The following is a 17,798-nucleotide window of genomic DNA, read 5'->3' on the forward strand; positions in this document are numbered from 1 at the left end:
GGAAGTATATCTACCACTGTTTTGAAACCTGAACTGCAGTTGTGTTGTGGAGGCAGTTGAATTGGTTGTTATGTGTAGGAGCGTGAGCGAAGAAGGCAACACATGGTACTTGTGAAAGCACTAGAGGCACGCAAACGCCTGGAGGAACGTGAACGTAAACGGCAGGAGGTGAGAGCTGAGAAGATGGCTAGCAAAGAGCGCAAGTTGGAGCAGCGTCGCATTGAGCTCGAACTGGTCAGGGAGCTGCGAAAACCAGTAGAGGACATGGAGATTTCGGGTGAGAATAAATTGATATGGTTATAAGAATCTGTATCTGTTATTGGAGCTGTGTAAGCATAGCAGAGGTCTCTACTAAGTGTAGTATCGTGTTGTAACAAAGCGCAAAACATATATTGCTGTTCTTACTTTGCACTTCAAAACCATATATACAAAAGGCCTAGGCTTCTGTTGTCACTATATAGCTTTGTTAAGAGTCATAGATGATATTAGTAATGCATAAGACCAGTAAATGGTAGAAATAAACACCAGCAGAAGATATTTATACTTCAGTTGGTTTTTTGGGTCTCAAGTCTTCACAAGAAATCCCTGGAGAGCAGCAATGCTTATTCCACAACTTTCCAAGTCCATAGCATGCCATGAAATTGTGATTTCAGAATGTTATTCAGGGGCTGTAATGCATAACAGTGGATCAGTGGAAGGTTTATCTGTTGAAATCATGGCTGGTGGTTATGAAATTTTGGTGTGCTTTATGCTGGTACTTGATAATTTGTAAATTAAAACTGCCAGTTGTTTATAGCAGGACACAGTTATTCCCAGTCATGAAAAAAAGATTGCTGAAAGCAGGAAAATATGTTACATCACGCATCTTTTATATTTGTCACTCATTTGCCACATATGCAGGGCCCGGATTTTGATGACCTGAAAATATTTAAAAAATCACCTATAAAATGACCGAAAAAATCCAGAAAAATGACCTAAAGGAGAAAAGAAAGAACTTTTATGTTATTCACATTTCAGAAAACATATGAAGAAAAATTCCTTAAAATGGCCAAAAATCACAAAAAATACCCTTAAAAGCCCATAAATTTAGCAAAAAATTACCCCAAAAATGAAAAAATAACGTTAAACCTAAAAGTGTCAAAAAATGACAAAAATTACCTATAAAATTTACATTTCTGTAACCAGCAGCTCATATCCAAGATTTATGTATTTAAGAGCGTTGCATAGGATACAAGGAAAAAAAGATGACATGTCATCAAAATCCCGGCCCTGGTGATTACTTTAAACATTAACAGTTCCCCAGCAGCAGACGTGCAGTGGACTACCATATGCACTATGAAAGAACTAGTTGTAATTGCATCTTTATTGAGAAACTGAGGAAAGAAGAGAGATGAAAAGATGGATGTGAAATCATCATTTTGTCATATAATGCTGTGGCAAGACATGAACATTTGTTTGTTTTCTGCTGTGTCTAGTTGTATACCAATCTCCATGTAAACTGTTGATAGAATGTGTGTTTTCTTTTGTGATATTTGTATCTGTGCTTAATGAATCAGTATTATGATGTTATATCTCATTTGTAATGTCATGAAAGGGGCGAAATAATTTAGTTCAAAATGAGTGTTGCATTTGATTTTGATTTTTTTTTCTTCTACAGATCATAAAGCACTGCCAACACTAAATAGAATCCCTGGACTAAAACTCTGTGGTCAGGCATTTGCTGACACACTCATGGTCTTCGAGTTCCTGCACAACTTTGGGGAGACACTTGGATTTGGTGAGTGTTTATCCAAGACTGTACACTTCTTTATATTATTTGTTGTAGGTAATGGATATTGTTATTAAACTAGATGAATCATTAAGGGAGGAACATAGACTGAGGGTGTTTGAGAACAGGGTGTTGAGGAGAATATTTGGACTGAAGAGAGATGAAGTGACAGGAGGTTTCAAGAAAACTGCATAATGAGGAGCTTCGTAACTTGTACTCACCAAGTGTTACTAGAATGATGGAGCCAAGGAGGATGAGATTGGCATAGCATGTAGCATGCATTGGGAGGAGGAGAAGAAGAATGTATACAAGATTTTGGTTGGAAAGTCACAAGGAAGGAGACCACTAGGAATACATAGACATAGATGGGAAGATAATATTAAAATGGATCATGTTGGGAAATGCTTGAGTGGCCGAGCAACTGGTGACTTCTCAAGAAGGCCTCAGCTCCATGGAGTTAGTTTCAGGTGAATGTGTGTGAATGGAAGCTATTCACTCATATGGCAATCTTATAATATGTACAAGTATTTAAACAAAGATGATATTCATAAGGTTGTGTGGTACTTACTTACTTACTCATGGAGCTGAGCCCTTCTTAAGGAGCCGCCAGTGCTGCAGCTACTCAAGAATTTCCCAGCATTTTATTTAACCCGAAGGTTCATTACCGTGTTCACGAGAGCCCTCCACTGGTCTCTAACCTGAACCAGATCAATCCAATCTATCCCATCCCATCCTATCTCTCTAAGATCNTATATTATACTTGATTATACTTGGAGAAGAGTACAAGTTATGAAGCTCCTCATTATGCAGTTTTGTCCAACCTCCTCTCACTTCAATCTCCTCTTCGGTCCAAATATTCTCCTTAGCACCCTGTTCTCAAACACCCTCAGTCTATGTTCCTCCCTTCATGTCAGAGACCAAGCTTCACACCCATACAGAAGCACAGGCAAAATTATTGTTTTGTAGATTCTAATTTGTGTTTTTGGCTTCTTGTCTGCTGTCCAAGGTTATGTGGTATAGTTACTAAATGCAAGATTTTTCACATTCACCCTCAGTCTGTGTTCCTCCCTTAATGTCAGAGACCAAGTTTCACACCCATACAGAAGCACAGGCAAAATTATTGTTTTGTAGATTCTAATTTGTGTTTTTGGCTTCTTGTCTGCTGTCCAAGGTTATGTGGTATAGTTACTAAATGCAAGATTTTTCACATTCAAATGATACCAGTGGTAAAAGATTAAATGACATTAATGTTGGTATCTGCCCACAAGACTTTGGTGGCATAATCAAAGAAACTACAGAGTGTAGAAATTATGTGATTTCTTCAATGTAGAAGGGGACTGTATTTTCTAAAAAAAAATTTATGGCGGAAATGGAGGAAGGAGTCCGTGGATTTGACTGGAATTAATATATGTTGTGCAGAACATATGTAAGTATATGTATAAAAAGAATTATTCTGTTTGGCTGATTTGTTACACAGGAAAATATGTTCCATATTGAATATTAAAAATGTGTATTTGTACTCTTATTTTCCCCCTGCAATGTAAAAGTGCCTGATGCTAACTTCTGTTGGATTTGTCATATGAACAGAGTGGCCATCAGATTCTCCAGATTTAAGGCATCAGGTTACTGTGTTTGAATGAATGTAAACAGTGTTGTATAAAAAAAGGAAGAGAAACTTGTTTCAGTCCTTGGAGTTACTGCAGCAGAGTTGAGATTGCGTTTCTGCTGATGAATGGCAAAGAGATATTCCAAAAAACAGTGGGCTGCTTACTTATTTGTGACCTGTTGCATTACTTACAATCATGTAGTAAATTAATCCAACAGTTTATTGCTGTGGTATGTATGTATGTGTCTAAGGGGTGGGCCAAAGCGGCCTCCGTAGTCTAGAGGTAACGTTCCCACCTCATGACTCGTAGTACGCGGGTTCAAATACCTGGCGGAGGTCATCAAATTTTTAAGGGCGGAAAAATTCAGGGAACAAGTCCTCCGGGAGGGACTTTAAGCCGTGGGTCCCCTGCCGTAGCTTTACGGCGCGTAAAAGAACCTCACACCTCCAAAGGAGGTCACTGAGCCAAAATTGCGGACGTTTCCCGCCCAACAGCAGTCACTAATACCTCCGGTAGATGGGGGAAGCATTATAGATACTTCTCAGCCGGTAGAGCCGGTCTCGCTGGCTGGGCGGGACTGATGGTAAGCACCAATACCAGTAGGATATAGAGACTGGTATAAAATCATAGAGGGAAGCACACTGGACCACTATAGGTCTAAGTGCATGGGGAAACCCACCCTCTCTAATAACTAACTAACTAACTAAGCGGTGGGCCATAAAATCCGGCCCTTGTACCGCGACCTTCAATGATTATTCCCCTTTGGATTAACCTTTTATTAATCCTATATTTCGAATGAAATGTAGGACTTTATTTATGGGAGCGTCATAGAAGTCACCTGGTCCAATGAAGAACCAATCAAGGTGATGAAATCTTAAATAAGCTATGCCCTCACAATCATATAGGGTATGTTTTGCTGATTCATCTTGTTGTAGGCACCTTTCACAGGTTGTGTCATCTGTCAATCCCAGTTTGTTGCTGTGGTAACCCAGTTTAATAATATCACAGCTTTCTTCTTGCTGTTATATTTTATATAGAGCAAGAGAAATTTTACTTTTTATGCCTTGTTATGTTTGCAATTGGTTTCAGATATGGAGAGCTTGCCGAGTCTCAATGGCTTGCAGATGGCACTCCTTAATGACGAGGTAGCAGAGGAGGAGCTTCTGTCGGTGATGACACACCTCCTGGTGTGTGCCATCGAAGACCCTGGTATCCCAAACCCAGCCCGGCATACCACAATACTTGGGCAGTCTCTCAAGCAGGCGGACATTACTCACAGCAACCTCTCTGAGATTCTCCGTGTCTACCTCTATGCCAATGCAACTGGTGAAGTTAAGGCATTGACAGGTGAGTTAAATTATGAATGTTTTAAATCCAAACCATATGCCTATATATTGTGTTAATTTATTTGTGTTTTTATTTGTTCCAGTGTAATGTGTACAGAAATCAGAACTTAAACTGATTATGTGTGACAGGCAGTTTGAAGTTGTTTGTGGTGGTTTTGTTTTTCAGGCATTCATTTTGAACGAGATCGGGAGAAGAAATCTGACCATCACAATGTTTATGGTGAGGTGCAACCTCCATGTGGGAAGAATGCAGCATTTTTTGAGCAATTGCATGAGAATCCAACATGGCGGATGTCAGAGTGGCTACATGAGCGTCCATTCCTTGCCCTCAACCCTACCCACAAAGCTGCTATACTTGCATTTCTCTGTAATGAACTTCTGCAGAACAAAGCTGTTATACGACAAATTGATAATTCCATAGAAACTGTCGGACAGCTTCGCAAAGATCGCTGGGTTTTGGACACCAAGATTAGAAAGTAAGTGTAGGTTATATTGTTCTGCGTGATGATGGTGATGACATCGCCAACAGTTATAATGAAATACATAATTATCCTAATATCTATCTTACACCGCGCCATAGCTCAAATGGTTAGTTGCTGGCTTCCCACCGCGGTAGCCCGGGTTCAATCCCGGGTCTGTTCAAGTGGGATTTGTAGTGGACAAAGTGGCACTGGGGCAGGTTTTCTCCGAGTACTTTGGTTTCCCCTGCCAATCTTCATTCCACCAATTGCTCAACAATCACCCTCACCTATCATCAGCTGGTACAATAGGCCAGAAGTGGCCACAGTACAAGGGACTTAGTCCCACCCCACTAGCAATAAAAAGATCCTAACATCTGAACACTGTACCATGAAGACATGAGGGATGTGGAGGTAATACTCCAAACATTCTAGACCTAAGCGCTAGATAAAGAGGCAAGAGGTAGGGCACTGTGATCTGGCCACTTTACCTTTGCAAAAAGTTTTCAGTATTAACTGAATAAGATTGGGATGACCCCAGAGCCTGCCTGGACATTATGATTACCCCCCCCCCCTCCAAGTGAAGTTGGCGCTGTGCTTATTTAACTAAGTATTATGTCAAAAAAACGTGGGGGTTGGAGGTATAGCTCCATCATTCTTTTGACTCAAGACTAGGTGGAGGTGAGTGGTCAGCTTCACACACTGGCTGTTTTGCCGTGGAGAAATTTTCCCCGGTAACCATTAAATATGACACTAGGTGGTCCCCATATCCAATCTGGACACTATGGAGAAGAGAAGGAAGGATCTTTCCTCTCCCGGAAGTCAAAGCTGGGCATCCAGCCTGTAGTCTATCATTGTACCAGCTGAGCTATCCTGGCTCTTCTGAGTATTATGGCAAAGAGAAAAATTCCTTCAACTTCACAGCTGCTTGGAATCTAACATTAATTGTTAGCTTGTAACTGGTACTTAACTGTTTGAGCTCACCCAAATGCCTCTCAAGAATTTTATATTGTCGATTGATGGCCAATGCTAGGGATTGTCTTGGTAAACACATTCCTGCAGCAACAGATACACATGCTACAATAGAAGTACTGTTGATAGGATGGGATGGATTGGATTGGTCAGGCTCAGGATAGGGACCAGTGGAGGGCTCTTGTGAACATGGTAATGAACCTTTGGGTTCCATAAAATGCTGGGAAATTCTTTAGTATTTGCAGAATTGGCCACTCCTCAAGAAGGGCTCAGCTCCATAAATAAGTAAGTAAGTTCGAAAAGGGGTTTCTTACGGTAGTCTGTGCTGAGGGGCTATAACGAGGACAACTAAACCAAGACTAGGCAGTTGGAAGGGAGCTGCCATTCAGAGAGGACTAGCCATTGTTAGAAGCCATTACCAGAAAACGTCTAGTAAAGACACTGTGGGCTGGAAAAGACTTAGCATATGTGCTAGTTATTTGTTAAGTATGTAGAAAATACCGATGGCACTGTAATTAAGTGCAATCACAAGTTGTTTGTTAAAGTGGTCAGTAAATCTACACATATTGTGTGACAGTATCCACTGTTTGGATGTTTCTCCCAGTGTCCATGCTGCATGAGGGGTGAGATCAATTAGGGGAGTGCTTGCTGAGGTGATACATAGAACCACCACAGAAACTGATAAGGCCCAACAAGAATCCAGAAGACAGTGGTTAATGGGCCTGCAGTGAAGGTTTTAACGTACCAGGCAACATGACATTGGATCTTGATGATGCTTTTAGAATGACAAAAAGGCTCATATAATAAAATTTTGGTTTTCAGGTTGCGGATGCTTCATGGCCGGAAGATACGACAGGTGGCGCAGGTGCTGCCGAACAAACTGGAGAATAGCGGATGTGAGGAATCGAGCGATATAGGCGGAGTGGAAGGGAAGGTTAAGTTGGGAGAAGATGCGGACGATGAGAACGATGAAGACGCTGAAGATGCGGAGAGTGGTAACGAAAGTGAAGGCACTCAGCCTGAGGAGGTAAGAATTTAAGTCACGTTCATTTGTTTTGCTGCATTGTAAGTGTGACTTTGTGTGAAGCAAAAATTGCAATGATAGAAATTGAAAACCGACGAGTTAACAAGAGTTGATTCTAATGGAAGTAATTCTGAGTGTGAGGAAAAATTTAGTTTGTATTTGCCACTAAAATTTAAATTTAGTATTATTGAATGTTTCGCTTAGTGTGGGGTGGAGTCCAACTGGGTCCACTTGGCACAGCCGCCACTGATTGGCCTATCGTAGCCTGCCCTGGGTGGTTATTATGATGGAGAATTTGGTGGAATGAAGATTGACAGGGGAAACCGAAGTACTCGGAGAAAACCTGCCACAGCGACTAACCGCTTGAGCTATGGCATGACCTTTATTGAATGTTAGATTTTATTCTAATATGTTTTTAATAGTAGCTACTGTCGTGGTTTATTTGGTCTGTATTGGCCAGTCATGCTGCCACTATTCTTAATAGCCTAAGCAGTGGAATCATGCAAGCATTATGTACCATATTTACTCAATTTACCCAATATTTTAACCAAATTTTTTGTGTGTAAGCTATGGTGTGTAAAATTTATGAGTACTACTTTTCAGTATATAATTTTATACATGAGATTGAGGTAAGGGAAATTGTGGCTACATAATATTTAGAAAAAGTTAAGAGATTGAGAAATAAACATTATTTCCCTTCTTCTCTGCATAATTTTGAGCCTCTCTGTGAAACTGTTATATTTTCCCAAGTTGGACACATTTACTTACTCATCTTCTGACATAAGACAGTATGAATATGATGCTGACTTTACTTCAGTGCTAAAACTAAACTTTCATTGAAATGTGTTGTGTTCAGAATAATAAGTATGAAAGAAATATAAGAAACAAGGAAAATATGCAGCACTTACCTCATTTTTATATGTTTGTCAAGAGCTGAACACATTGCCGTGATTTGGGATAGAATAAATTGCAGAGAACAAAGATATCCTCATTGCATTGTCACGCCTCTGTATGTATCACCATTAATCCCATTGCACACTTCAAGCCAAAGACATTGTCATGATGTTAATCACTTTATTACAGCATTGCTGTCAATAGACAGGATCAGGTATGATATATCAGTGTTTAAAGGAAAGAACAGGCATTCACATATCCATAGCTGTGATCAGGTAATCTATGAAAATATTCTGGGGCTTTCTGTGCAACTGCATTTGTCTGCAGACAGCCATGGCATTTGTAGCAGATTATTCTGCAGTATGTCTTGACAGTCAGAGAGCTAAATGTGGTGAAGGTTTGAAATACATTAATGACTATATGTGATACATTCACTATGAATTTCAACATTTGCAACCATTCTTTTTCCTGTAGGATGAAGACAAAAATTTAACAGCTGAAGAACTGAACCGTAAAGTGGAACGCCTGATGAGACAAAGTGACAACTCGCTCCAGGCTCTCAGCACATCAGCTCAGCAACTGCGAGCCATTTGCTTTGGTCAGGATCGATTCTGGCGACGCTACTGGACATTGCCTTGTGCAGGAGGAGTGTTCGTTGAAGCCATGGAATCAGCAGAACCGGAGATCTACACTGACTGTGAGGAGAACAACGGACAGGTGACACTGAAGCAGACGTTTTCAGAAGGGACCACACAAGAGAAAGGGGTTTGTAGATGAAAGACCTTATCTGTTTGTTGTTGGTTTCTAAAGCAAAGGGTTATGTACTTTAAGTACTGTTGCTAGGCTTGGTGAGGATGGTATCATTTTATCAAGTCTTGATGTGTGAGCAGGCTTAAAACAGAGCCTAATGCCCAACACATGCCAGCCTATATTGTGCCTTTACAGTGTTAAAATGGTAAACACGAGATTCAAGAACAACTGAATTCTCTGTTGGTGATTTTCATAATAACAGTTGTGGTAGTCAAATCAGTGTAGGGATTAAGCTACACCTAGATGACCTAGGAAACGGAGTTTGATTCCCTGCAAGAGCAAGAACTGTTCAACTCATGTCCAGACCAGTTCTGGGGCTCACTTAGCCCTCACCCCATCCATTGGGTTCCAGTGCTATTTCCCTGGGAGTAAATGGGTAAAGCATTAAGCTCTCCACTGATTTCCACCTTCTGCTGAGTTTAGGAATGGATGGATTCTTGTCTCCATTCTTGCTGTGTACTTTTTTTTTTTCACTTAGTAGGGGGTGGAGACCAACTGGGTCCACTCGTCATGGCGGCCACTGATTGGCCTACTGTAGCCTGCCCCAGGTGATTATGATGATGGAGAATTTGGTGGAATGAAGATTGGCCGGGGAAACCAAAGTACTCAGAGAAAACCCGCCCCAGTGCCACTTTGTCCACCATAAATCCCACTTGACCAAACCCGGGATCGAACCCGGGCCACCACGGTGGGAAGCTAGCGACTATCTACTTGAGCTATGGCGCGGCCTGGCCTATGTACCTTCCGGCATTGATACTTACACACAAAGCCAGCTAACTCCCATTCGTATATGACAACTGAAATTCTCATGGCAGTGATCATGAAGATTACTATCTTCTGGGATGTGACTCCGTGCAGTCTGAGAGATCATCGTCACTGTTTCAGATGAACCTGCTGCCTCCATCTTCACAGTAGAAGAGGTAGAAGGTACATGTAGACCACAGGTTCTTCTGAAACATTGGTAATGATCTAGACTGCATTCCATCACATCCCAAAAGATGCTGGCCTTTTCCTGCTGTATCAGTGTTACAGTGATCTGTGGTTCATTTATCTGTGTTTTCTTGTACTCATAAGGGCACAGTTTGTGCTGCCAGTTTTATTGTTCGCTTTACAGGTACATTTGTCTGGTGCTGCAGTGTGATCACTGTAGTGGCAATGCCGTAGATTTCCATTTAGGGTTTAGTCTTTTCTTTTCTCAGCCATGAGACTAGCCGTCCTGTCTGACACTTCTGTGGTTTTCCTCATTCCCTCCAGGCAAATGCAAGGATGGAACCTCAGTTGGGTCACAAGCACTTTCTTCCCAGTCCTTTCCAATTCATCCTACAAACTGCTGCTGTATATAATTAATGTCCATATATTTGTCATCCATCAATATTGCAACACTTGTTTATTCACTATTTAGTTTTAATTTTTGTTTAACATTATACACTTTGACGCTACATGTTTCGGCCCCATACAGCCATCTTCAGGTGTCTTGATATGTTACAAATATTTTATTAAATTATGTTAAAACTACTACACTGTCTTAGTCCATGTTAAAATCACATGCTGTAGTTCTCTTTTCAAGGTAAAACCAGATAAAATCCTTTAAAGTCTCTGTTATACCCACGTTATTTTGGTACATTTTATTTCACCTCACAAGGGTTGTCGTCCATTGTTCATAAATGTATTGTCTGTCCAGGGTGTTTTGTTTCGGCAGCTTGGCCCTCACTTTCATAGCCTACTTTTTAGTTATGGCTGCCATATGACCCTGGGTTGCTTGTTGTGTTGTCTTTACTAGTCTTTTTAACACGGACTAAAACAGTGTAGCAATTTTAACATAATTTAATAAAATATTTGTAACATATCACGACACCTGAAGATGGCCATTTGGGGCCGAAACCTGTAGTGTCAAAGTGTATAATGTTAAACTAAAATTAAAATTAAGTAGCGAATAAACAAGTGATGGAATATTGATGGACAATAAATACATAGACATTAAGTTAAACAATTACAACAGGCTGCTGAAATACAGAAGCTGTATAATTAGTTACTGACAGTGTTGTAAAATGACTGAAAAGGATGCTGGAATTGTCGTGCCTTCTTTGCATATGTAAAATATTGTAGGGTTTTACAAATTCTTGTCTGTGCAGTGATTTTTTGCAGTCTTATGTTTTTCATTGCAGCTGAAAGAAGATAAGGAAATAAATAATAAAGATGATCCACTTAAAGAATCCGCAGACGAACAGCAGAATATGATGTGTGAGGAACGGCTAAAGCGCAGTTTGGAGTTGTGTGCCATGGAAACAGAGGATGAAGAACTGAAGGTGGACGCTGAGGAACTGGCTGCTGCTCAGAAGGAGGATATGAAAATTGCGGGTGACAGTGAGGAATGTGCCGAAATAAAGAACGAACATAGAAAAAAACGAGCAAGAGAGAAAGATGAATGTGTCGATATGGGAGTGGGAACAGATGAATCGTCTTCCTGGGAAAGAAGTGAGGAAAGTAGAAGGGAAGGAGGGGTAGAGGAGAAAATGGAAGTGGAGTCGGATAAGGTAGAAGGTGACGATGAACAGGTTGTGAGTGAGACAAATGGGAAGAAGGAAATATGGAAGAGTGTTGAAGGAGAGGAGAAAGGTGCACTGGAGGTTGAACGCACATGCAATGCAAAGAGGCAGACTGAAGAAATTTGTGATGTGGATACAAGCAGGGAAGAAGAAAAGACTGATGAAAAGGAATTAGTGATGGAAATTGGGGAGTGTGTTAATAGTACCAAGAGAACATCAATGACAGATGGAAGTGCCGTAAAGTCTGAAGAGAGCATTATTACTAAAATTAGTGATGGCAAGATAGAGATAGAAGGTGATGTGATCTGTGTTCCGAGTGGTTTAACTGTGACCAAAGCTGAAGTGAAAGATTCTGGTGGATCTTTATGTAGTAGGGATGATAGTTTGAGTGCTGTGAAGGTAGAAATTAAAAGCGATTTATTTAGTGCTGAACTTAATGCAGTTAAAAAAGAAGATAAAGGTATTGGTACAATGTGTGTCGACAGTAAGGAAAAAGCTTTGACATTTGGTAACAAAACTCAGTTGGAAGATAGTGAAGATAAAATTCCAGCAACTTTTCTAGTCCATAGACCGATCCAGTTTGAAAGGTTAGGTGAGTGTATGGAAAAGGCGAATGCAGAAATTGGGTCTGTTATAGTTCCAAACAGCGATAAATTCAGTGCTCTCAATCACTTGTACAACTTGAACTCTTCCACTGTGTTCAATAATGGTAAAGAGTTAAATGGCAGTTTCCTGCTCGGTGGTACAGCTGGAATGGTGTCCGGTGAGAGAAATTGGTTTAGCGTCCTACCGAGAGATGCATGTGACTCTACATCAGTAACAAATGGGACCTGCCCTACAAGGTAAGTCTTTAACATTTGCCATAAATTGATGTGCCTTATTAATTTTGTCAGTTATTTCTATCTAGAGTTGTTCTGATGTACCAAGCGCTTGGAAAGATATTTTTTCCTAGACAGTCCACATGTTCAAATCTTGTATCTTCACCAAGCTTAAATGTATTATCCTTGGTGGCCATGGGTTGCTGAGAATTGTCTTTTGAATGCTGATGAATTTCTTGATGCTTCATTGAATTCCTTGATCTGTAAGGGCAATGCTATTTGCAAATGTTGGTTCCAGTTTCCAAGTTGTTTGTGTAAACGTGAATTCATTAGTGTTTTTGTATATGTGGACATGTGTGTGTTTGTGGGTATGTGAATTAATACAGTAAAATCTGTTCTCCAGCATACCAAGACAAATAAGAGGTGAGGCCCAATCACGTGGCCTCTGAGGTCACCAGATGTAATGTCTTGTGGGTTTTATGTCAGGTGTTATTTATGTGGGTACTGAGCATGTGGCCAATTCAAGTAAACTTAGACACCATATGATTACAGCTGCTGAAACATTAGTTCCAGAGATTCCAAGGCTTGTATTGTCAGAATCAGTTACCAATCGCATGTCTGTCATGCCATTAAGTGGGCACACATGAAAATTTATTGACAGGATCTTTTCAAGTTAACTTCCATTTCATTGAACAGCACTCTCCTCTGAGATATGACACCATGTTGTCTAGTAGGAGTTACTGACATATCAGGGGAACATGCTGCATTGAAGAGTAAGCCAACAAGCAGAGTACTCTGCTTTGCTACTTGCTTGGCTTACTCTTCAACCCTGAAGACGGAGGCAGTACATCCCTCTGAAATGTTGAAGAAACTTCTACCAGACAACACGGCAACACAGCCCAGAGGTTAGTAGCCTTAATAGTAACTTCCATGACAATCAGAAATCGTTTATTTCAGTGTTTTGTTTGTTTCCCCCCCCCCCTAATATATTTATTTCTTTATTTATTTGATCGATACTTCAAGTAATCCATACAGGTGATGGAAATTCACCACAGATATAGAAGTAATAACACTATGTAATCAAGGACACTATTTGTATCAATCACAACAATATTTCATATAATACACTAAAACATACTAACATAAATAATATACAAAAGAATAACACAGCTGTAAATAGGTAATATAAAGAACAATTACACTATGTATGATCCATCATTATGCTGACCATTCAAGATATTCTTTTACTGAATAAATGATCTTTTAAAAAAAAGTTTTTAGAAACTAATTTGAATTTTTTAACATCAATTAATTACTAATTAAGAAATTAGCCTTTATAAAACTCCAGAGTCACTTTCTGGACATTGTGTATGAACTGCGCAGTTGGCAAATAATCACTAAATAAAATAAACAGCCATCTGAAATCAAATATTTGAGGTCGGATACACCTTTATTGTTACAATTTGCAGGTGTATGGAAGGTGGAACAGAGTTGCGCATTCCAGTGTTCCCTCCACCATCGAGACTGTCCTCGCCATCACCAGGAGGCAGCCAGTGCGAGTCTCCAGCACCACTTGTTCTTACAGCGGAGGAAATGGTTCAGCTGGAACAACTAAAAAAAATGGGGCCCATGGAGCCTGTGGAGGCAAAGCCTGTCCCTTGTGGTGAGAAGATTATGGCTTTCAATGCAACTTGCAAAACACTTTGCAGCGTTTCTCACAGCAATTGCCATTTGCTGAAAAGTATAGTGTTCAGTTATACATAGCGGTTACCTTCAGATAATGATGTTACACAGATGTACAGTAAACATGCAGTTGTCTGGTATCAAGGCATCTCAAGTTCTCATACATTTTTATTGGGGTCAGTTACTGATGCTTGAATATTTACATGTCCATTGCAGAGTTACGGAGAGGATGGTGGAGGATAACAGATGAAGATCAGCTTAGGACAATATTAGAGAACCTTCATTCACGTGGAGTTCGGGAACGTGAACTTAAAAGGATCCTGTCGAAGTACATTGAACACACAGTGGAGTGTTCTGGCAAGGTTACTATCAGTAGTTACTATAGGATTCTGATGATGGTGCATAACACACAAAGATATTGGGTTTTCGTACTTTATCCATCGTCCTGGTTTTAAGATAACTAAGAAAAACACAACGTTTCACTGGTCCGGTGATTGAGGCTAGCTCTTTATAAGGGACCCAACAGAAAAGGTGTTTTCCCTCACCTGAGGACAGAAACAGAGCCAATTTCCAAAACGTTGTGTTTTTCTTAGTTATCTTAAAATCAGGACGATGGATAAAGTCCGAAAACCCAATATCTCTGAAGGTTACTATCAGTTTGCTTCTTTTTAAATCAGGAACATTATAGTGGATTATATGAGTGTCCATGTACTTGTAACCTAGTTTTCAAGCTGATCTATTTTGTAAAGATTATTGCTGGAAACAAGAAGTAAAAGAGAAAATTTCTAAGTTTAGCCAAGTTACTGAAGTTGAGTTGACCAATCTAGAGAAAGAGCAGTCCAGCTAACAGTGAATGTACAATACAGAATGATGGCCAGAAGGCCAGAACATGTGGTGTAGTTATAAAAAAAGGTGTGTTGATGGAAAGAAATACAACTGAGAGCTTGTTAACTGGATGTAGAATAAACTGTCATACAGTAAGTGACCCACATAATAGAGAAATTTAAAGGAATCAATTATACATTTTATCTCTTCAGTTCATTACTAAAATCACCCTCAAATTATAAAAATATGTCTTTCTATTCCATGCCTTCCATAATATGTTTTGAAAAACAAGTTGGGTGTACAGCTGTGTGTTGCAAGTGGGAACAAGTCAGCGACAGACCTCGCTATCACAGATATGGATCACAAGATCTCTGCTCTGCCTGGCGGGGCCCCTCTAAAGGACACATACTCTGATTGGTTGCCTGATGTTGCACTTCGTGTTGACGTGATGCTGCTGGAGCAAGTGGAGGCACTTGAAGACAAGGTGGCGAATGCGAGCATGCAGGTCAAGGTGAGCGCCATCACTTTTGTTATTGCAAGCCTGGATTAGGTCAGCTATACCAAACTTCTCCTCCTAACGTTATTTCCATGAGTCTGTGGGTGAAAATTGTGAAATCTTTTCTTTCCCCACATTATCCTTTTTAATGTTTGGAAGGTGTCTCTCTTTTCAAAACCACCTTGTACTGGGTCATCCATCCCATAGGCCTTTCTACTTTTAGTTTTAACCCTATTACCCTTACCAGTATCTGTGTTCTGTCCATTACTTTCAGATAGATAAACCATTTAATTGTGTGTGTTTCTACTCTGGTAACAGATTTTGACTCCGGCTGTTCCTAATTTTAATAGAATATTCTTCCCCCCCCCCCCAAATAATGCTTTTCAGTATTGATAGTGTATGGCCTCAGGTGGTAGAATGATAAATGAATGATGATTTAGAAGGAAATTTATGTGACCTAATTGAAGCACTGTCCCAGCTTTAAATGGGAGGGACTTGAAGGACGCCATGAAAAATCTTGACCAGAAAAGCCCTTGTCCGAACTGACATTGCAACTGAGCACCTCCCAGATAGAAGTGTAGAGCATTTACCTGCAGACCAGCCTGTTGAGTTTGAAGCACTCTGTTTATGTTTCATCGATAACAAAGTATTGTGTGTTTCAGTCAAATAACAGCTTTATATACAGGGGACACGCGGTATCGTAGTGGTTGAGATGCTACGCTACAAGCCAGAAGGTCGCAGGTTCAAATCCCAATGAGGTCATTGGATTTTTTCAGTTCCAGCCGCACTAGGCCCTGGGGTTTACTCAGCCTCTAACAGAAATGAGTACCAGGAATTAATTAAATAATTTTCCTGGGGAGTAAAGCGCGGCTGGCGCGTAAGGCTGACAACCTTACCGCCATCTTTGAGCCGATTGTCTAGATAATGTGGGACCCTCAACGTCTCACAACCCTATGGGCCTTCATGGCCTGGTACAGGGATAGCTTTACTTTTAACAGCTTTATATACAAAGGTTACATATTTCAGCAGATCTTTTGATTTCTTCACTAATTTGTTTTCGCTTGTTATCAGAGTACATAATAGTTAAATATTCTAACCACTACAAAAACATGCCCATCAACATTCAGACAGTCTGAATTATGTGACTACATGTTTTAATACCAGGGTTGGAAAGTGCCAGGAAGGGCAACGACAGAAGAAGGTGTGAGTTTCCGCCCATCTTGCATGCCAGCGGAGGGAGAATATGAGAAGAAAAAGAATCCTGTTGAACTGGCTAAGGATAGACTGATGTCCTTAGAAGCAGCAATAGAAAGAAGATACTTAAAGCCTCCGCTTGGTGTGAGGTAAGCAGCGCATCTGTACCAAGCTGGCTTTGTAATCTAAAAGTTAATTTTCTTTCTAAATACTGTAAGGGTAAGTCAGTAGAAGAAGAAGAAGAAGAAGAAGAAGAAGATGAAGCAAGGTTCAACTTAACATATAAAACTGGGAAATTTAGTGAGTATAATGACTGTGGCTGGATGGATGACTGGAAAATCAAGGTTTAAGTCCCAGTGGGGGCAAATATTCTTTTCTGTAACCATGTCCCAACTGTGTCTTGTTTCATATTTTTTGTGTTACATAACCTCAACGTGAATTAATTCTCACAAGGTTCAACTTTATGTCGTACTCATAGTAAGAGCATAGCACACTGTGTCACAAAGTTGCTCTGTTAAGACTGCTCCCACAAATTAAATAATTAACCAATGTAACAGGATGCAGAAATATAATAATTTAACCTCAACAGTTGATACATTGTTATAATATAACCAAATAATGGCCATCGGACTTCCTCTCCACTCAGATGTAGACTTTGGTTCTTACTGTTTCCATTGCAGTACTGGTGACGTCAACTTGTCTGGTATGTCTGGAGAGGTGACTACCACAGAGGATAATGTGCCGAAAGGTCTGGTTGTGTGGCGAGAAGCTGTGGGGCGAGCCCACACGTCTGCTCAGCTTGCCATGGCCCTCTACATGCTCGAAGCATCCATTGCGTGGGACAAGAGCATCATGAAAGCCGTGAGTTCGGTTTCGTCAGCATCCGGCAAAGGTTCTAGTGTGGGTATTCGCTTGATTTTGCTTTTTCATTCATTTTTCATCACTCTTCACCTTCTCTCCCTTACCTACACCTTGTCACTCACACTGAATTCAAATCTTAGAAATCATTTGCAGAAATTATTAAATGGCCTGACAGATCATTTATTTTAAATGCCTGTTATCGTGTGTTGTGTATTGCTTTTTACACACTTTTTATTTATCAGTGGTGTTCATTTATAATTTGAAGCATAAACAGATAGGTTTACTGTAAATTGTCGAGAATTGTACCCTGATGGGGCCAAAGATAATGCAGTTTTGAAGCAAGATATGTAAGTAAACTTGCAGACATCATTAGGTTAAAAAGAAAACTGCGGACTTCTGGCATCTGATGCCATGTAGTCAGGCATATGATTGCCATTGTTGGGCATTTATACAGGGTACATTTCTATGATAGGGTTCCCATTCATCCCATTTTTCA

The 17,798-nt window shown here is 40.2% G+C and overlaps 1 protein-coding gene across 1 annotated transcript in view; it reads left to right on the forward strand.

The window, feature by feature from the left end:
* LOC111869569 (bromodomain adjacent to zinc finger domain protein 2B) overlaps positions 1 to 17,798 on the forward strand; it is a gene marked incomplete in the record, with an annotated part of 241,275 nt that overhangs the window by 205,662 nt on the left and 17,815 nt on the right. Inside the window, 12 exon segments of the mRNA XM_023861196.2 lie at positions 79 to 277; positions 1,658 to 1,777; positions 4,465 to 4,722; positions 4,888 to 5,197; positions 6,974 to 7,178; positions 8,544 to 8,834; positions 11,045 to 12,267; positions 13,713 to 13,906; positions 14,143 to 14,288; positions 15,044 to 15,262; positions 16,412 to 16,590; positions 17,122 to 17,341. Of these exon segments, the coding sequence (XP_023716964.2) occupies positions 79 to 277; positions 1,658 to 1,777; positions 4,465 to 4,722; positions 4,888 to 5,197; positions 6,974 to 7,178; positions 8,544 to 8,834; positions 11,045 to 12,267; positions 13,713 to 13,906; positions 14,143 to 14,288; positions 15,044 to 15,262; positions 16,412 to 16,590; positions 17,122 to 17,341 (3,564 nt within the window).

The sequence above is a fragment of the Cryptotermes secundus genome, unplaced genomic scaffold, assembly GCF_002891405.2.
Source record: "Cryptotermes secundus unplaced genomic scaffold, Csec_1.0 scaffold512, whole genome shotgun sequence".
Classification (NCBI taxonomy): Eukaryota; Metazoa; Arthropoda; class Insecta; order Blattodea; family Kalotermitidae; genus Cryptotermes; species Cryptotermes secundus.